The 18,405-nt window shown below is 38.9% G+C and overlaps 1 protein-coding gene across 7 annotated transcripts in view; it reads left to right on the top strand.

Moving 5' to 3' along the window:
* The window catches only part of septin9a (septin 9a), a 132,292-nt gene that overhangs the window by 47,870 nt on the left and 66,017 nt on the right, over positions 1 to 18,405 (top strand). For 5 of the 7 annotated variants that reach the window (XR_015479594.1, XR_015479595.1, NM_001423665.1 and 2 more), the window contains 1 exon segment: positions 15,197 to 15,880. Coding sequence is in view for 4 of the 7 variants with exons in the window: in NM_001423665.1 (NP_001410594.1) it covers positions 15,197 to 15,880 (684 nt within the window). In the remaining 3 variants the exon portion in view is untranslated. 7 annotated transcript variants of the gene reach the window in all.

Raw genomic sequence — 18,405 nt, 5'->3', positions numbered from 1 at the left:
TAAAATAATCCTGCATATATATCCTAATAATTTATATGTATTGCCTTAAAACATTGTCTAAATGTAAAAATAATGGCTATAAAGGTATAGTCAATTAAAAAAAGAAAATTGCATAATGATATGGTACCAAAATATTATGAGTCTCTGATAAAATATTAAGTGCAAACCACTATAAATGTATGTTTTCATGTATCATTTAAGGGGCAGGGTTATCTGAAATAAATATTTTGGCATGACATAAATCATTTCTAGAAGTCGTTTAAATAAAGGTTTGGAATCAGCTGTCATTACAAATAGTAAAAAAGATCACTAAACTTCCAGTGCTGCTTCTTGCTTGATCTAGAAAGTATTTTTCAGCTGTGTGTATGGTATGCAACAGACTGTCAGCGGACAGACGGTGGGCGCTCACAGCCTGAGACTAAACCAATACAGACATATTCAGTGCCGTTGATAAGTAAACACTCAAGTCAGGGCGCTTGAATGATTGAGATAGACAGCAACATATTTACATGTTTGTTTTCAGACTACGACAATGACCAAATGTTTATTCGTCTTTTGGTCTTTGCTGGATTGCAGAGTGAATGACCAAAGTGGACAACCTAAATTGGCAGTTTTTGCCCATTTTAGGAACACATGACAACCATTTCAGACCGGGACTCATTACATTTCTAACAAATCAGACATCAGCACAGGAAAAGCACACTCATTATACTGTGACCAAATCACTTTCATGTTGCATGTAAAGCTAAATGTTGTCTCTAAATTCATCATCAAGCGAGGCTATTTGCAGAGCTTTAGGGCAGCACTGACCACACCATAAAGAGAAGTATGCACTTTAAAGTGCGGTTCTGTGCTATGCTACCTCAGGGTTGGAAAATAGTCTCACTGCTGTATGTTCACAAAGCCCATTACTTTCAGTTAATAATTAGTAAATAAACAAGTGAATGCTTATCAATGCTGGTGTCACATTTGCATGATTACGATGAGGTAATAATTTCTAAAAATTAGACAGTCATGAAGATACTGCCCTGCTGAAAAATCCAGCTTAAACCAGCCTAGGCTGGTTGGCTGGTTTTAGCTGGTCGACCAGGCTGGTTTTAGAGGGGTTTTGGCCATTTCCAGGCTGGTTTCCAGCCATTTCCAGCCTGGTCTTAGCTGGTCAGGCTGGAAAATGACCAGCTAAAACCAGATTGACCAGCCTGGTTTAAGCTGAACATAGCTGGTTTTGGCTGGGCTCCCAGCCTGGCTAGGCTAGTTAAGCTGGTTTTAGCTGGTCATCTCCCAGCCTGACCAGCTAATACCAGGCTGGAAATGGCTGGAAACCAGCCTGGAAATGGCCAAAACCCCTCTAAAACCAGCCTGGTCAGCCAGCTAAAACCAGCCAACCAGCCTAGGCTGGTTTAAGCAGTTTTTTTCAGTAGGGTGGTTGGCCTGTTAATCCAGCTAGCTTTTAAAAGCTGGTGATCAGTCAGTATACTGTGTGTTATTTTAAATAAAGCTAGCTGAATATATTGTCTTGCTAGTTAAGAATCCTAGTGGCAACCTAGTGCACACAACAATGCTAGTAGGTTAGCGACTAATAGCGAAAAGCTAGCTGCTAGCGCTGACTCTTGCCAATGACATCACTTGCACACAGCCTTAGGCTGTTTTCACACATTCAGAGAAGGATTGAGGTTGGGAACGGTGCAATAAATGACTTCCTTTTATTCAGTCCTGGCCTCCGTACAAGGAAATGGGCTTAATATATGAAGCTCATAACTTCTAAAATTCATAGCCACACTTTTGAAGTGCGAACATATTGAAATACTCCCTGGAAACAGCGCAAATGTTATGGTGAGCAGTCACATGACTCTGGAGTTTATTGCTATGTGTAACTGAAAGGATATTAAAAGTTCTGATTTGTGACCCTTTATGAGTGTCCTTAAGCTTATCATAATATCATAACATGCCTGACCAGTTAACCCTTGTTGTGCTGTGGTACTATTGAAAGGCTGATTGTTATGAGCATTGATTTAATCTGGTTTAATGCCAGAAGTGTTTGTGCAGAGCTGATGTTACACATGACTGCTTATGATGCTCTCAAAAACATAGCTTGATCATTTTGAGTAGACGAGGGTGTGTGGTCAACGGTCTAGAGGGAGAATAATAATAGAAACAGGAAAAGTTGATAAAAATAGTTAGAAAAGAGAGGTGCATGAGAAAGAGAGTGTAACGATAACAGTTGTGTCGTATCAGCCTGTTTTTCATATTTCTTTCCTGTCTTGTGATCGTTTGTGCCTTTCAAAGAAATGGCCCTAAGAGATGGTATTTTTACATAAGCACCATTTACACAAACACACTTGTTCAATTGAAAATCTAGTTTAAGCTGGTAGCTGAACAAGTTATTAGCTGGTTAGCAAGCCACCATGTTCTAAAGCTAGAAAGATGGGCCAGAAAACAGAGTAAATATTTTCACAAAGCTTTTGTTCTCTGCATAGTGTTGTCAGTTTCATGGCAATTGTAAACCTATGATAGTCATCTACCAGTTGCTACTGATATTTCCCATTTATAACTAAAATGCTTATTTTCACACAGTACATGATTAAAATGTTATATTACATTCACTCACTGGCTACTTTATTGGGTACACCTTACTAGTACCGTGTTGGACCCCATTTTGCCTTCAGAACTGCCTTAATCCTTCAAGGCATAGATTCAACAAGGTACTGGAAATATTCCTCAGTGATTTTAGTCTATACTGAAATAATAGCATCACACAGATTTGTTCCAAATCCACATCCCAAAAGTGCTTTATTGGATTGAGATCTGGTGACTGTGGAGGCCATTTGAGAACAGTGTCATGAGTAATCATTGTCATGTTCAAGAAACCAGTCTAAGATGATTTACGCTGTATGACATGGTGCATTATCCTGCTGGAAGTAGCCATCAGAAGATGGGTACACTTTGGAGATTTAGGGATGGGCATGGTCAGCAACAATACTCAGATAGGCTGTGGTATTGACACATTGCTCAAATGGTACTAATGGGCCCAAAGTGTGCCATGAAAATATCCCCTACACCAGCGGCCTAAACTGTTGATACATGGCAGGATGGATCCATGCGTTCATGTTTTGATGCCAAATTCTGACCCTACCATCCAAATATTGCAGCAGAAATCAAGACTCATCAGACCAGGCAACGTTTCTCCAATCTTCAATTGTCCAACTTTGGTAAGCCTGTGTGAATTGTAGCCTCAGTTTCCAGTTCTTAGCTGACAGGAATGACACCTGGTGTGGTCTTGCTGTAGCCCATCTACCTTAAGGTTAGATGTATTGTGCATTCAGAGATGCTCTTCTGCATACGGTTGTAATGAGTTGGTATTTGAGTTACTGTTGCCTTTCTATCAGCTCGATCCTTTCTGGCCATTCTCCTCTGACCTCTGGCATCAACAAGGCATTTGTGCCAACAGAACTGCCACTCACTGGAAATTTTCTCTTTTTCAGACCATTCTCTGTAAACCCTAGAAATGGTTGTGCGTATAAATCCCAATAAATCAGCAGTTAATAAAATACTCAGACCAGCCCATCTCGCACCAGCAACCATGCCACTTTCAAAGTCACTTCAATCAACTTTCTCCCCCATTCTGATGCTCAGTTTAAACTGCATCACATTTTCTTGGCCATGCCTACATGTCTAATTGCATTGAATTGCAGCCATGTGATTGTTTGATTAGAAATTTACGTTAACAAGCAGTTGGACAGGTGTACCTAACAAAGTGTTTAATAAAGTGAAACTATTTAGAATGAAAGTTATGTAATTTACTCTTACAAAAGCCTTTAAGACTGTTTAATCTGTGGAATATGATTTGATAAATGTTGGTAATTAAAACATTTTGAGGGCAATTGGCTTTCATTCTATGGCAAAAAAATAAAAATATTACAAAATAACAGAAAATCTATTAAAATAATCTGTCAAGATAGCTTAATTTGATGCAGCACGAGGGTGACTAAATTATACTAATAAAGTACACTAAAAATATCATGTGTTGGTGAAAATCTCTACATTATGGTATATTCAAATGGTAGTTGACTTTTGCTAATACTGATCAGCTAATATCCGTAATCCAACTGCCAACTAGCTCAAATGAACCGTAACCCCATACTTAGCTTGTTGTGTGTCACATGACTTCAGTTGAACTGGTTCTACTGTACATGTTTCCACCAGCTGCTTCAGTGTATAGCCTACTGTAGCTGTGTCCCTTATACACATGTATGGTTACCTACAACCTAGAATTGCACAATAGCAAAAATAAATTGAACCCAGAGAATTATGTTATAAGCAAGCCACCCCTGGTGCTGTAGACATCTGAGATGGAGTTCATTTTGATGGTTAACATATAAGCCAAAGTTCTTGCAAACCACTCTGAAACTAATCAACTCTTGCCTTAAGGCTGACAGAAACTGTAAGCAAGTAAGACATGGGTTTTTTTGCACCAAGATGAATCTAGAGAAATGCACACATTTGTCTCTTAACCTGCATTGTCTCTTTTAAAACCACACTAAATGTGAAGTGTGAGGACTGCCGAACCTCCAGTGCGCTTTGTGAGTCACAAGTTACGTAAGGTGAAGCTTGACAAGTATTTATGCATGCAGAAAAAGCATTCGCAAAATCTTGCTTCCATAGATGTGCATGTGTTTGTGTGTTCATGAGCAGGGTTGTGTGAGAGGATGAGTTTGTATGTATGTGTTTACTCAAAGCTGCAGCTGTGTGTACTGTGGGAGAGAGACAGCGAGGGCTCTTATGTGTTTTTGTGCGGGCCATTTCCCACCACAGCCTGAGGCTGCGTCACACAACTCCCAACTCTCACAGATCAGCAAGGCCAAACATATCATTACAGCAGAATCATACTATCTGTTTGTATCCTGTTGTTTTTGCCGGCACATACCTCAAACACCTCTGTTTCTCTGGCGGTTTGGGGTTGAGTTGCTACGGATGTCTTTTTCTGGCTGGGTAGATGTGATTGTGATAATTACGACAGATTGCTCTTGCCTGTGATTATAGGTGAACTGTAACAGTCATATCAGCTAGCTTTATTTTAGTTGATGGAGCCACAAACCACAGAAGAGTCCCCCTAAAAAGAGTGATCTGAGGTACGGTTTATAAGATCTTCAGTGCAGTTAGTTTATAATTTTTCGTTACAAGTGTTAATCATGACGTGAACTGAATTTGTCTGACAAGTTTTACTGACATGTTGCAGACAGGGATAATTTGTATCTCATTTCCGGTAATATGAAGTAGAAACATACTCCAATGTTTTCTGTGTTAGATGTGTGTGCTCTTGTAGTGTTGCAAATTTTTCAAAATCTGAAGTACTTAAATGAGTACAGCAAGTGATGCTATTTCACATTGCTGCGCCTTCTCCTGCAATGTTGTTAGCTAGCAAATGGCTAAACAGAGTTGGCATTTTAATGGTCCAAATGTACCATTTTTCAGAACATAAACCACTGTGTAAATACGATCCAATGATGTCAGGGGAGACTAGGCCATAGAACTAATGTAAAAAAATACATTACGCTTACCAAAATAACAAATAATTAGACTTAGACAGTAAACAACATCCAGCATTCTTGTATCTTGTAGTGACTATTGCAATGCACCAATCCTTAATAAATGTTGTGTCCTAAATGAGGTAGTGTACTGTACACAATGCAAGAACTGTAGTTTTATTTTGTCAGTAGGGTTAAGAAATGGCCCACCCTTTATCCACAAAAAAAGCTGGTAAAGTTTGTTGGGTTAATGAAGTGTGTAATTTGAGATTTGAAGTGCAGTACCCCTTTTTCATTGATTACACATTGCTCATATAATTGAAAATGTGTGAAAAAATAATGCATACTTACTCCCAGGGCCATTTCATATCGAAGTTGAAATTCAGCCATACCATGTTGGTGTTTTGTAACTCATTTTTATCTCATTTTTATGAGGTGGGTCTTTAGCCCAACACTCAACCCCCAACCTAGAGGACCGGGACATACACACATACACTACGGCTAATTTAGCTTGTTCAGTTCACCTATAGTGCATGTGTTTGGACTGTGAAGGAAACCGGAGCACCCGGAGGAAACCCACGCGAACATGGGGAGTACATGCAAACTCAACAGAAATGCCAACTGACCCAGCAGGGGCTCAAACTAGCAACATTCTTGCTGTGAGGTGACAGTGCTACCCACTGCGCATTAATTGATGCACACTTAATACTTATTAAAACACCTTCTAGTAAATACTGCTTATAGATTGTCCACTGTTCTAATTTTCCGAAAACATTGAATTAAAATATTTTATATTTATTCATTGGGATAAACCCCTTGAGATGTTCCATCTCATTTGCAAGGGAGTCCCACAATTAATCACAATCACATAATAATAACACCAAAAGACAGAACAAAACATAACATAACATAAAAAAAGAGTAATTATAGTAAGTCATAGTGTCTTTTTTCATCAGTCATCACCAACTTATCCAGCATATGTTTTACACAGCGGAGACCCTTCCAGTTGAAACCCAGTACTGGGAAACATCCATACACACTCATTCACACACATACTCTACGGCCAATTTAGCTTATTCAATTCACCTATAGTGCTTGTCTTTGGACTGTGGGGAAAACCGGAGCACCCGGAGGAAACCCACACAAACACGTGGAGAACATGCAAACTCCACACAGAAATGCCAACTGAGCCAGCCGGGACTCGAATCAGCTATCTTTTTTCAGTGAGGTCTCAGTGCTAACCACTGAGTCACTGTGTCACCCCTAATCAGGTTGTAATAGTTTTATTTTAAGTTATACATCAGTTACCTTAATATTATTGTGTGTTAGACTGATGTAGGTTGAGGTAACTAGAAAAGTTAAACTGATTCAACAAACAAAATTAAGGCAGCGAGATTTTTGCCTTAAAGACAGTTTGCATGTGTTTAACTGCTGCTCTTATCTTTTAACTTTGCCTCTTTTAAAAAACAAGACTAGAGTGTTTGCATTTTTCTAAGCAAAATCTCTTTATGACAATCTTAGCAATGGTGATAATGCTCAGCATTCCTGGCAATTTTTCAAAGTTTAACACAGACAAGCGCAGAAAATATACAAGTAAATCTCCTGAAAATTTCTAAAATGTTCTGGTTTACCTTAACATCAATTATGTTTAGTTATTATTATTATTATTGAAATTATTATCATTTATTTTTACAGACATATAAGTGCATTTTCTGATCTTAATCTTTTGGATGCTCTAAAATACCTATTGTTCAAATAGACTGAGGTTTGTTTTTCAAAGTCAGACAAGTCTAGCTGGCTCACCCTATCAAAAATACACTCTCACCATATAGAGATTCTTATGTAAGGGATCATGTGCTTGTTTTGGCTGTAGTGGACACAGTATGGTTTTTGTTCTGCACTATGCAGTGTGATAGCACAGAGCAATTGATACACTACACAATAAAATCTGTCTCTATTATCATATGCATCCTGTCTGTGAACAAAAAGGTTGTTTGAGGACAGAACCTGAGAGAGATTAATCAAACTGTTATGATTCATGCCGTATGTGTGTGCCACGATATAGTATGCTTTTCCCAGTGTATTACAGCTTGGACTAAAGGAACAGGTTTGACAATGTGTCTTCCTGCATAACACACATTCACAATCATTTTCCCCAGAACGATAATCCTGCCCTAGGGACTTGTGTATGCTGACTACTACTAAAGCTTTATTTGTTTGATTGCACACATTTTTGTAACAAAGCAGTCATGCAGATTCTGTTTAAATTCAGGCACATTTTGAAATGGCAGAAAATGACACGATCAGGGCGCAGCTTAAAAGAAAGCCCCCCCTCCAAAAAAAAAGATGAGTAATGAGAAAAATGGTCATTCACTCCTCTGGATCATGAGAAAAAGCAAAACAACCACATGTCATGAGCCTTAATTCAGTGTATCACATTTCCAATCATAACACCCGCGGTGTCAGGAAATAAAAAAAACATCGCTCAACTACTCAAAAATGAATCAAAGCACAATCAAGCCTCATTTCCTTATCCAAATGAAAGGGAGGTACTGTAAAACCGGACCATCGGCTTCCATCCTTTCCTGATGACCGGAGGTCAGTTTTCCTGTGTGTTGGAAGAAACTGGATCCATGTGCTTTGGAGTCGACAAGTCCTGCTGTGTTTTGATAAGCATGCCAATGACCAGCATGACGTAAAAGGCTGAGCTTCATAATCGACACCTTTACTAGACGGGGAATGTCCTGAGAAACATTAGACCGGTCTTACGCAAAGATCTGAATTCCCGTCTGTTTCTAAAGAGACAGTTCACCTATCAACAGGTATTTTGAAGCACTGTTTCTGCACTGTAAAATATATATATGATCAGTTAGTCATGACAGCATATGTATAAGAAAGGCAAAACAAGCAACAATCACTACTTAAAGCAATAGTTGAAAAAAAAAACAATAATAGAAAATAAAAGTACAGTTTTGGGGTTAACATCAAAGTGGAAAAAATTTATTAACAGTAGCTTCATTTATACATTAATTTAAAACTTATAGCTTCAATCATTTTTGTGCTTTTGGTTGTTTTATTTAGGATCAATTTATTTTAAATATTTAATAGTTTTTATATATTTATAATTCTATTTTATTTTGTATATTTATATTCTTTTGGTTTAAATAATTTATGTAATATTCATATTTGAAGAGTTCGGATGCAAAAACCTCTAAGTGCAGTCTGAAATTTTCATCTAAAATTAGCATTTTTCTCAGGCTGTTGTGTAGTTTTAGTAATTTAACCCTCAGTGCAAAGAATAGGTTATTTTCATTGCTTTGAAAGTGAATAATTGAACATAAACAAAGAAGGCTGAGAAAAACGCATATTTTAGAGGAAAATTTCAGACGGCACTCAGAGGTTTTTGAATCTGAACTTTTTAATTTTATTTTATTACAGTTTTATTTCATTTAACATTTTTAAAAGGTTTTGTTAACAACAAAACTGCTGTAGGGTATTATAGGATTAATTATAGGGTACGTTTGCCCAAAATTGAGTATTATGTTATTTATTACTAACCATCGTTTGTATCCGAAACCCCTGAGACCCTCGTTCATCATCAGAACACAAATGAAGATATTTTAGATTACATCTGAGAACTCATACATATACACAAATGGTCCGGGCATGTTCAGTCCCGAAAATACCAAAAATCATTCTCAAAACATTGCATATGGGTCAGTTAACACATTATGAATATGATCATAATTTCATAATGTTATAATATGACTTCAACTGTTTCTTCTCATCAGTGTCAGTATTGGAATCACATCAACAAGACTACTGTGCTGTTTTTGTGTGTCACACTATAGGTCGCACTGTTGACAAATATATTTCAGCTTTAGTGAACTATCACTGGTGTCACGGTGATGCAGTGGGTTGCACGATTGCCTCACAGCAAGAAGGTCACTGGTTTAAACCTCGGCTGCGTCAGTTGTCTTTTCTCAGTTTCCTCTGGGTGCTCCAGTCCAAAGATGTGGTATAGGTGAATTGATTAAGCTAAATTGTCTGTAATGTATGTGTGAATGAGTGTGTATGGATATTTCCCAGTGATGGGTTGCAGCTGGAAGGGCATCTTATCCAACATAAGCTGGATAAATTGGCGGTTCATTCCACTGTGGCGACCCCAGAGTAATAAAGGGTCTAAGCAGAAAAGAAAATGAATGAATGAATGAATGAATGAACTCTAAGTTTCCTGTGCCTGATACTTTTACTGCCCATTGCATGCTAATGCATGTTGAAGCTTTTAGGGTGGTTTAAAAAAATGGCCATCTTTAGCTTTGACACCCAGTAACAGACTTTTATTTTTTAGATTTTTTGTCCCACAGCTGGCTTTATCTGATTATGCACAAACAGCTATTGTTTATTTCTCATGAACATGGCTGCCAATGGAGCTTCAAACACTGATACTCTCCCACACTGAACTAAGATCCAGCTGTGAACTGGAAGACTTGAGGTTTGTATGACAGAAAAAAGCAAGACTTACAAAGGCTCTTTGCATCCATCCAGCATTCAGTGACTCCAGAGATGCGAAATCTGCTGAACTATGGTTTCAGTATAGCTTCAGAAAGATGCCAACAAATGGTTCCAGTAAGTAGATTATACTGTTTATTTTGGCTGACGTATCATGGGCATCTGTGTGCCAAATCACACTAGGCCAGACTGCTGTTTCAGTCATGAAATAGTCGCTGAGCTCCAAAACCATGTGTTGATATGAGCTATTTAGAAAAAATACTTAAGGTACACTTACAATTTTTTGCCAGCTCCATCTTAAAAAATAATGGGATGTTAACAAACAGCAGTGCCAAGGGGTTCATGCATGCCATTATGCAAAAAAAGACAGCGGGCAGTGTGGACTAATGTTTGCACAGACCAACTGGATGGAATAGTAACCACCTGCTCACAACTTGAAGGCATTGCACTGCTGTTGGCCATTACCACGACTGCTGTGTCTGTGCATGACTCCAGTGTCTAGAAATTTCCGGAGGATTAGAACAGACAAATGTGCCGAGTGACCAAACATGCCATTGTGTGTCTGTTTCTGTCAAGTGCCACATTTTATATAATTGAAAAATCTAACCTTAAGGCTGTCCAGCTCCAGTTTCAAAACCTCATCAATTTTTCCACATGGATGCAAAGTTTTTTGTCTTGATGTAATGCCAATGATCCAATGTCTCTCAGAAATAAACCAAAGCTTAAGATTAAAATGCCAAAAGTTACAAAAAAAGCTTTTGATGTACTGTCCCATGTGGTTGAATTACTTATTTTGTTTGTTATCTGCTGTAACAATTTATAAATTTAGCTTTTTAGAAATCTCTGGACAATGGGCTATATGCACAGCTAGTGTTTTTCAGCCAATGATGAACTTCCGGTGAAAGCTTTATGTGACTATTTTCAATTTCATAAGGTTCCTTTTAAAGCATCAATGTTGTAATGTAATTAAAATATAATCAGTTAAATAGATTTAAGCATTCATTTAGTTGTTAAAGCATAAAAAGAGATGAAAAAGCATTTAACGCAGGCGCAGAAATTCCATTGAAAATACTAGAGTAAACTTAATTTCCATATTTTACAAACATGGCATGAAAAATATAATTTAATGCAGTGCTTCTTGTTTGGTCTGATACCCACTTTATGTTGTATCTCAGCCAGGCAGTGAAAATCGCATTTTTTTAAGGAAATCCGATCTTAAACGATGCAATTTTGTAAGGGATGACGATTAACAATATAGTTTTAGGAAAAATTGCTAAATCCATGAAGAGCAGAAATCACTAGGCTATGTTCACGCTTTTAAATTTAACCCTAAAATCTGAAACACGATTTACCAAACCAATGAAGAAAATGGTTGATTGCAAAAAGTTCTAAGCCATTTGAAACATATTAGGCTAAGAATGAAAGCAGGCAGGCAGTAGGCTACGTTTTCTTATGCCAATGAGACATCAAAGTACACAGGAGTTTTACAGTATGTGTTTGATTTTTTTCCAGGATAATTAATCTTTTTTTTTTTTTTTTTTGCCTTTCAAAAACATAAAAATTTAGGCCAAACTCAATTCCAACATAATTCTTCTCAAACTGACTGAGACATGTCAAATAGGCTATACAATGAATTAAATATAAAGCCATACAATTACACAAAACAAACAAACAAACAAACGAAAAAGTTTAAAAAACAACCTACCATGCAGACATCAAACAGAAACTCTGTAAGGGGTTATTCATTCATTCATTTCTTTTCTTTTTTCGAGAAAACCCTGCTGAAAAATCCAGCTTAAACCAGCCTAGGCTGGTTGGCTGGTTTTAGCTGGTCACCCAGGCTGGTTTTAGAGGGGTTTTGGCCACCTCCAGGCTGGTTTCCAGCCATTTCCAGCCTGGTCTTAGCTGGTTAGGCTATGAGATGACCAGCTAAAACCAGCTTGACCAGCCTAGCAGGCTGGGAGCCCAGCCAAAACCAGCTATATCCAGTTTAAACCAGGCTGGTCAAGCTGGTTTTAGCTGGATTTAGCTGGTCATTTTCCAGCCTGACCAGCTAAGACCAGGCTGGAAATGGCTGGAAACCAGCCTGGAAGTGGCCAAAACCCCTCTAAAACCAGGCTGGTCAACCAGCTAAAACCAGCCAACCAGCCTAGGCAGGTTTAAGCTGGATTTTTTAGCAGGGTTAAGAAATGAGCCTGTAAGGTTTGTCCCAACAAATAGAAGGAAACATTGAACTATATTGTTTTATCCAGTTGCCCACATCAGACCAGAAAGGATTAACCAAATTAAAAGGAAAAATAGATGTTCAGTATTGCAGAATGACTCAATTAGGTAAATCTGAATCATTGCGAGTGAGCAAAGTTCAAAAGAGTCAGTTCCGGTTCAATGGCTCGGTCAATTTTCCCGCTTCTGCCGTGATTGATTCAAACCAGTTCAGTCTATTTTCGAAAGAATCGATTCAGAGAACAATTCATTCATAACGTTGCTCAAGTTTCGCGCTTGGCTCACGCCAGGCGAGGTGTCGGCGGTAACTATTCATTCAGGAGCGGTGAAGTTGCAGCTATGTTTAAACATCTGAAGCGCGTGAAATCAGGTATTTCGAAATGTGGAAATCCAAGAACTCTGTTATTTCATTCAAACAAATGCCTTTTAGATTTATTTCCCCTCTGACGCTGATACAGCGTCGACGCAGCGTTTTGTTAAAATAGTCACGACGTTCATGGAGACTGTGCCAATGTTTGTTTGCATTTTAAAGTGCGGTTTAACAGCTTCAAGCTTATCCAGTGGACCTAAAAACTATATTCTTTCTGATTATACAGTATTGAAGGCTACTTTAGATACACTGATGGCTTTTTTTATTATTCTAGACCAGTGGTTCTCAAACTTTTTTCATCAAGTACCTCCTCAGAAAAAAATAGTCTCTCCAGGTACCACCAAAATGAGCAGTGTTGAAATACAGTAGCGTAGTAGGCCTAGTAAAGCAGCTACAACTCTGCACAGTTAAAAATGTGGCAGATTGCCTCAGAAAAATAGGCTATATGTCAAATATGACTTATTATATACATCATTTCTGATAAATTTTGAAATGTGTCTAGCATGTACATGACATATTTCATTCCTCCGCGTACACTAGTGGTACATGTATTACAGTTTGAGAACCACTGTTCTAGACCATTCATTTTATAAAAAGTTAACTCTTCCTGTTTAGGTTTGTTTTAGTTTAATTTGGAAAACAGCAACATTATTTCTGCATTAAAATGATTAGACTTAGATAATGACTAACTAAACCAGTCTGCATATATTTTAAAGTACAAATGTACATTTATATTTAGTGGTTTTAAAGAGCCCATATTATACATGAAATAAGGTCATATCTTGGTTGTAAGGGTCTCCAACAACAGTCTAATATGCATGCAAGGTCAAAAAACACTTTCATGGTCTTATAATCTGCATTTATTTTTATCTAATTATCCCAGCGACTCCTGTATGAATCGTCCAGTGATTCATTTGTTCCCAAACCCCTCCTTAGCGCGAAGCTAATCTGCGCTGATTGGGCCGATGACAGTCTGTCGCGATTGGTCGACTGCCTTCAGTCAGAGAGGGAAATGGCCAATAGCTAATCAGCAATTTAAAAAGTAATCACAGTTCATACACGCTCGATAGTGTAGAAGTGGACTTTAGCTGCCACACTATGGCGAGTGGATAGTGCCACGGATAACCGAACGAAGGAGACAGTCGTGTACTCGCCATACCACACACACACAAAAACACACACACACCTCCGGATGACAACGCTCCCGCTTCAGCCCGCACCCGCCAGGTTTTAGCCTGAGAACCCGCTCCGTTTTCTGCCCGCCGCGCCCGGTCCCGCTAGAGCGGAGAACACAACCAAATATCACCCAGTATACAGTCCAGACAGCCAAGCTGTCTGTATCAAAACACACACACAGCACAAAGTACACAAAGCTTGTTCGTTCGTTCGCTCTCTCTCTCGCTCTCTCTCTCTCTCCCCGCGCCAGATTTCTGCGGCGCGGGAATACATTTCCGAATAAATCGCGGGAGCAGAACTCTAGCACGGAGCTCCATAAACAAACAGCACGCGTCGCGTTTTTAACGTGACTTTGCACGCGATAAGATAATATATCCAGTTAACCTGATACAGTACTCGCGGTTACAAGTAACAAATCACAACTAAATACATTTGCAAGCTAGAGTAAACGAGGCAACAACTTTAACCGCACGTACTTACACTTGAGAAATGTAGGAAGAAACCCATCCTGACGTCCATCAGTTACTCTTTACTGATCCTTCCTTTAACAAACTCAGATGAAGTATTCTTTGTAGCATGTAGCTTCCAGAAGTTTCCAACTGCTTGGCTATTGACCTTATTCTCAAATGCGGAAGTGCGCCTGTTTTCGCGATTGTCTTAGAACTTCCGATTCAGTCGCCTATGGGAGAAATGACTAGGAATAATAAACGGCAAAAAACGGTCAAACTACTTGCTCTACAAACAAATGTTTGCATGACTATACAGACCAAGTAGAATAATATAACAAGGAAATATCAGTTTACAACATCAAACAGCGAAACGAGCAGTTTTTAATGTCTAAAAATGAATGGAAGTGAATGAGACCGGAAGTCTCGTGCCAAAAAGATTCAAATGGCAGCGCCCGCTCGTCTGCAGAGAATAAGGTCAATAATGCTGATGTTTCATCTTTGGGTAGAGACTCAATATAATATCCATCTGCAGTGTGACTTCAATCGACCGGCATGTTTGTGTGCGTGTGTTTGTGGGTGTGCGTGTGTTTGTGGGTGTGTGTGTGTGTGTCTGGGTTACTGCGTCAGAGGGCGGGGCCTCAGGTTTGAAATCTCCCGGGTTTGCGCGTGCACGTGAAAAACTTTGTTTCGTTCGTACGTCATGGCGAAACACCTAATGAGTCGGTATCAAGGCGACTCGTTTGAAGCACTATGATTCGACTCTTTTATAGATGAATCAACAGTTTTAAACACTGTATTCTTACAGATTTAAGCCTTAGCTGGATACTTCACTTCACTTAGAGCTGTGTTACACACTACATGGAGGGGAATTTTCAAAAACCCATAATATGGGCTCTTTAAAAGTTGCCGGATTTTAATTTAGTTTTTATATTTGTTCACAGCACTTAAGAGGTCATTTGAAGTGGAGGAGGATACATCCACAAACCCTTCCCCGCTTTCCCGTAGAACAACCAACCCTCTGCGCTCCTCCGGCACTTCATCAAGCAGTCGTTTCCATGACCTGAGATCCCTGAACTCTGAGCCCATGTCCAGGCACGCTTCAGATTCCTCCTCCAACCAGCGCTCTCCAAAGTCCAGCCTGCGCCGTGTGGAGTTATCAGGAGGCCGTGTTCCAGAGACTGTGTCACGTAGGACAGAGATCTCCATTGACATCTCCTCAAAGCAGGTGGACAGCTCGCCCAGTCCTGGCATTGCCCGTTTTGGCTTAAAAAGACCTGAAGTCTCGCTTCAAAGCAAAGCCACAGATGCACCTCTCCACAGAAGGGCTGAAGGTAACCACAGCAGAGCCCAGGAACCCCCAGCACCTCCCAGAAGAGCTGACCCGCCAGTATCTACATCCCGGATCCCTGAGCTGTCCCAAAGGCGAGCAGAGCCTCCCAGCCCTCTTGACATCTCCGCTCCATCTAGACGGGCTGAGATGCACGTTAACAGACAGCTCTCGGACACACAGTCTCCTGCAAGAGAGTCAGAGAACAGCTTCACCTCGGCAGCCAGCATCACTCCTACCTTCAATGAATACAAAACCCCTCCATCAGTTCATGAAGCCCCCATAAGGCCTCTTGAGAGTAAGTCACGTGTGCTTTTTCATTGCTAAGCTGCTGTTTGGCTAGATGCCTACATGATCTGGATCTGATGTTTACATTGTGAAGTGTGCTTGGAGTGCCTGCTGAGATTGTATTGTATACAGTGGGGTTCAGAAGTGTGACTGTGACCGCTTTGCACTTTTCTAGCTTGGGTTTTTGGTCATCAGTTACTGTGAGCTATTAGCAGCAGAACAGTTTGAGTAAATTCAGCACTATTTTCAAAGCAACTTGATCGTAGCACAGACTATAACTTGCATTTTTTTCTTTTACCTTTTCAGATTGCTAGTGCAGAATTTGTTATCATTTAATATCGCAATATTTCTTAATACAAAATCACAAAATCTCCATATTTGTAGATAAAGCTGTGCAATATTGACAATTATATTTTAATTCAATTTAGCATTTAACTGATAATGACAGTTTTTACCATCTAAAAATGAACTATTACAGAACTCCCTATATAATAGAGCTCTATTAAACAGAAGCTCTTGTCTGAAGATGATGTATTTAATAAGCTTAGAACAAAACAAAATCTAAAATAAATTAGTTAATGTTAAATGAAGGATTTAAAAAGCTATTTATATCCTGAACAGCTTTCCACATGCTTCATTAGCTATGTTTCCATCCAAAGATGGCAGTTCAGTTTATGGGCAAAGCAGTAATATCACATATAAGACGTGCGAATAAAGCTATGTTTCCATCCAAATAGTCAAAGAGAACAAAACAGTCACTTATTGATTAACTGGTAGCAAATATTAAAAGTAAAAATGGAATTTGCTGTGGTAGGAGAAGCTGCGTGAATCTTTAACTTATTTAATAAATGACTTGCGCCTCAGTAGCTGATGCCGACACGCAGTGAACGAGTGGTGGTGTTTGAAGTCATCACACACAGAGCACTTGACAATTCTGGAGGTAATTAATAATATATTAACACTGATACTGGCATTTTAGATTGATCAACACAACATTTCAGCTGTTTTACAGTGTGAAATCAGCCTGCTACTTTATCCATTCACACTCATTTTTATCATCACATGAACGTTTATAACAAAATCACATGAATTTTTTTTTTCTTGCCATTTTTATCAAGCGTTTTATGCACATACCAGTTTTATGCATATAACCAGCATAGTTATAAAAATTGGGTGGATGGAAACGTAGCTATTGTCTTCTAAAGAAAGAAAGTAAGTGATTTCACAAAATACCAGTTTTTTTTTCTGTGCATGTATCAATAAGTTATGCCAACATTTTTCATTTTTAAATTCGCTTTTTCAAGTTAGCCATGTTTCAAAATTCATTCATTTTCTTTCCGGCTTAGTCCCTTTATTAAATCTAGGGTTGCCACAGCGGAATGAACCGCCAATTTATCCAGCATGTGTTTTGCGCAGCGGATGCCTTTCCACCTGCAACTTATCTCTGGGAAACGTCCATACACACTCATCCACACACATTTACTACGGACAATTTAGCCTACCCAATTCACCTATACAGCATGTGTTTGGACTGTAGGGGAAACCGCAGCACCCAAAGGAAAACCACGCTAACACGGGGAGAACATACAAACTCCACAGTCCACACAGAAACTGACCCAGCCAAGGCTCGAACCAGCGACCTTCTGGCTGTGAGGTGACAGCACTACCTACTGTGCCACCATGTCGCCGTTTCAAAATTCAGATTGAAATAACTTAAGTTAACTTAATCCCATTTAATTTTGTTAAGAGCAATTGCAGTTTTATTAAAGATTATACATATTAGGGTTGGGTTGATAGATGATGTCATTGTCCTTGGCTGATAGAAATAATGATGCTAAGCCGGCATCGCCACCCACTCATGAAAAATGCCCACTTAATTTAATTAATCTTGTCTCTATCTAACGACTCTTCTGTTTTTTTTTTTTATCTATCAGGTAAGGTGTCATAGCATCAGTACACTGCTTCAATCTTTCATGCTTGTATTTAGTAATTTTATCGTAAACCTTAGATACTGTTGGTTGGTTGTGCACCTTTTTTTACCAACCAAGTTTGCCGATGCCATTATACCAACATTCTGCCTATTTATGCCAGAGTCCTGAGGAAAATGTGATTGACGGGTGATAATTTGTTTAAATTACGATTTTTAATTACAAATTATGATTTGGTTATGAGTAAAACAAAAAACATGTGGGTCAGGTAGTTGAAACAAGCTACAAATAAACAATTCATCATGAATTAATTAATCGTAAATAATTCATTCACAGCCCCCTACGATGCCGATGCCATCGTCCATTGCGATGTTACAGATTAGACATGGTACGATGCCAAATTGTTCGACATTGCCCAACCCTAATACATATTAAACACCCCTAATTCCAAATTTAAATAAAGTTTTAAAATTCACATGGTCAACCCAGACTTTTGACCCCCACTGTATATAGTCATTTTTGTTGGAATCAAGGTGCTTTAAAGCTTTTGTGTTTTGAGAATTGTGGACCCATGAGAGTGCCGTCTTTTTACGCACACTTCAGGTCG

This window comes from Danio rerio, chromosome 3 (genome assembly GCF_052040795.2).
Source record: "Danio rerio strain M-AB ecotype USA chromosome 3, GRCz13ab, whole genome shotgun sequence".
NCBI lineage: Eukaryota > Metazoa > Chordata > Actinopteri > Cypriniformes > Danionidae > Danio > Danio rerio.
This window is presented reverse-complemented; position numbering and strand designations above follow the sequence as displayed.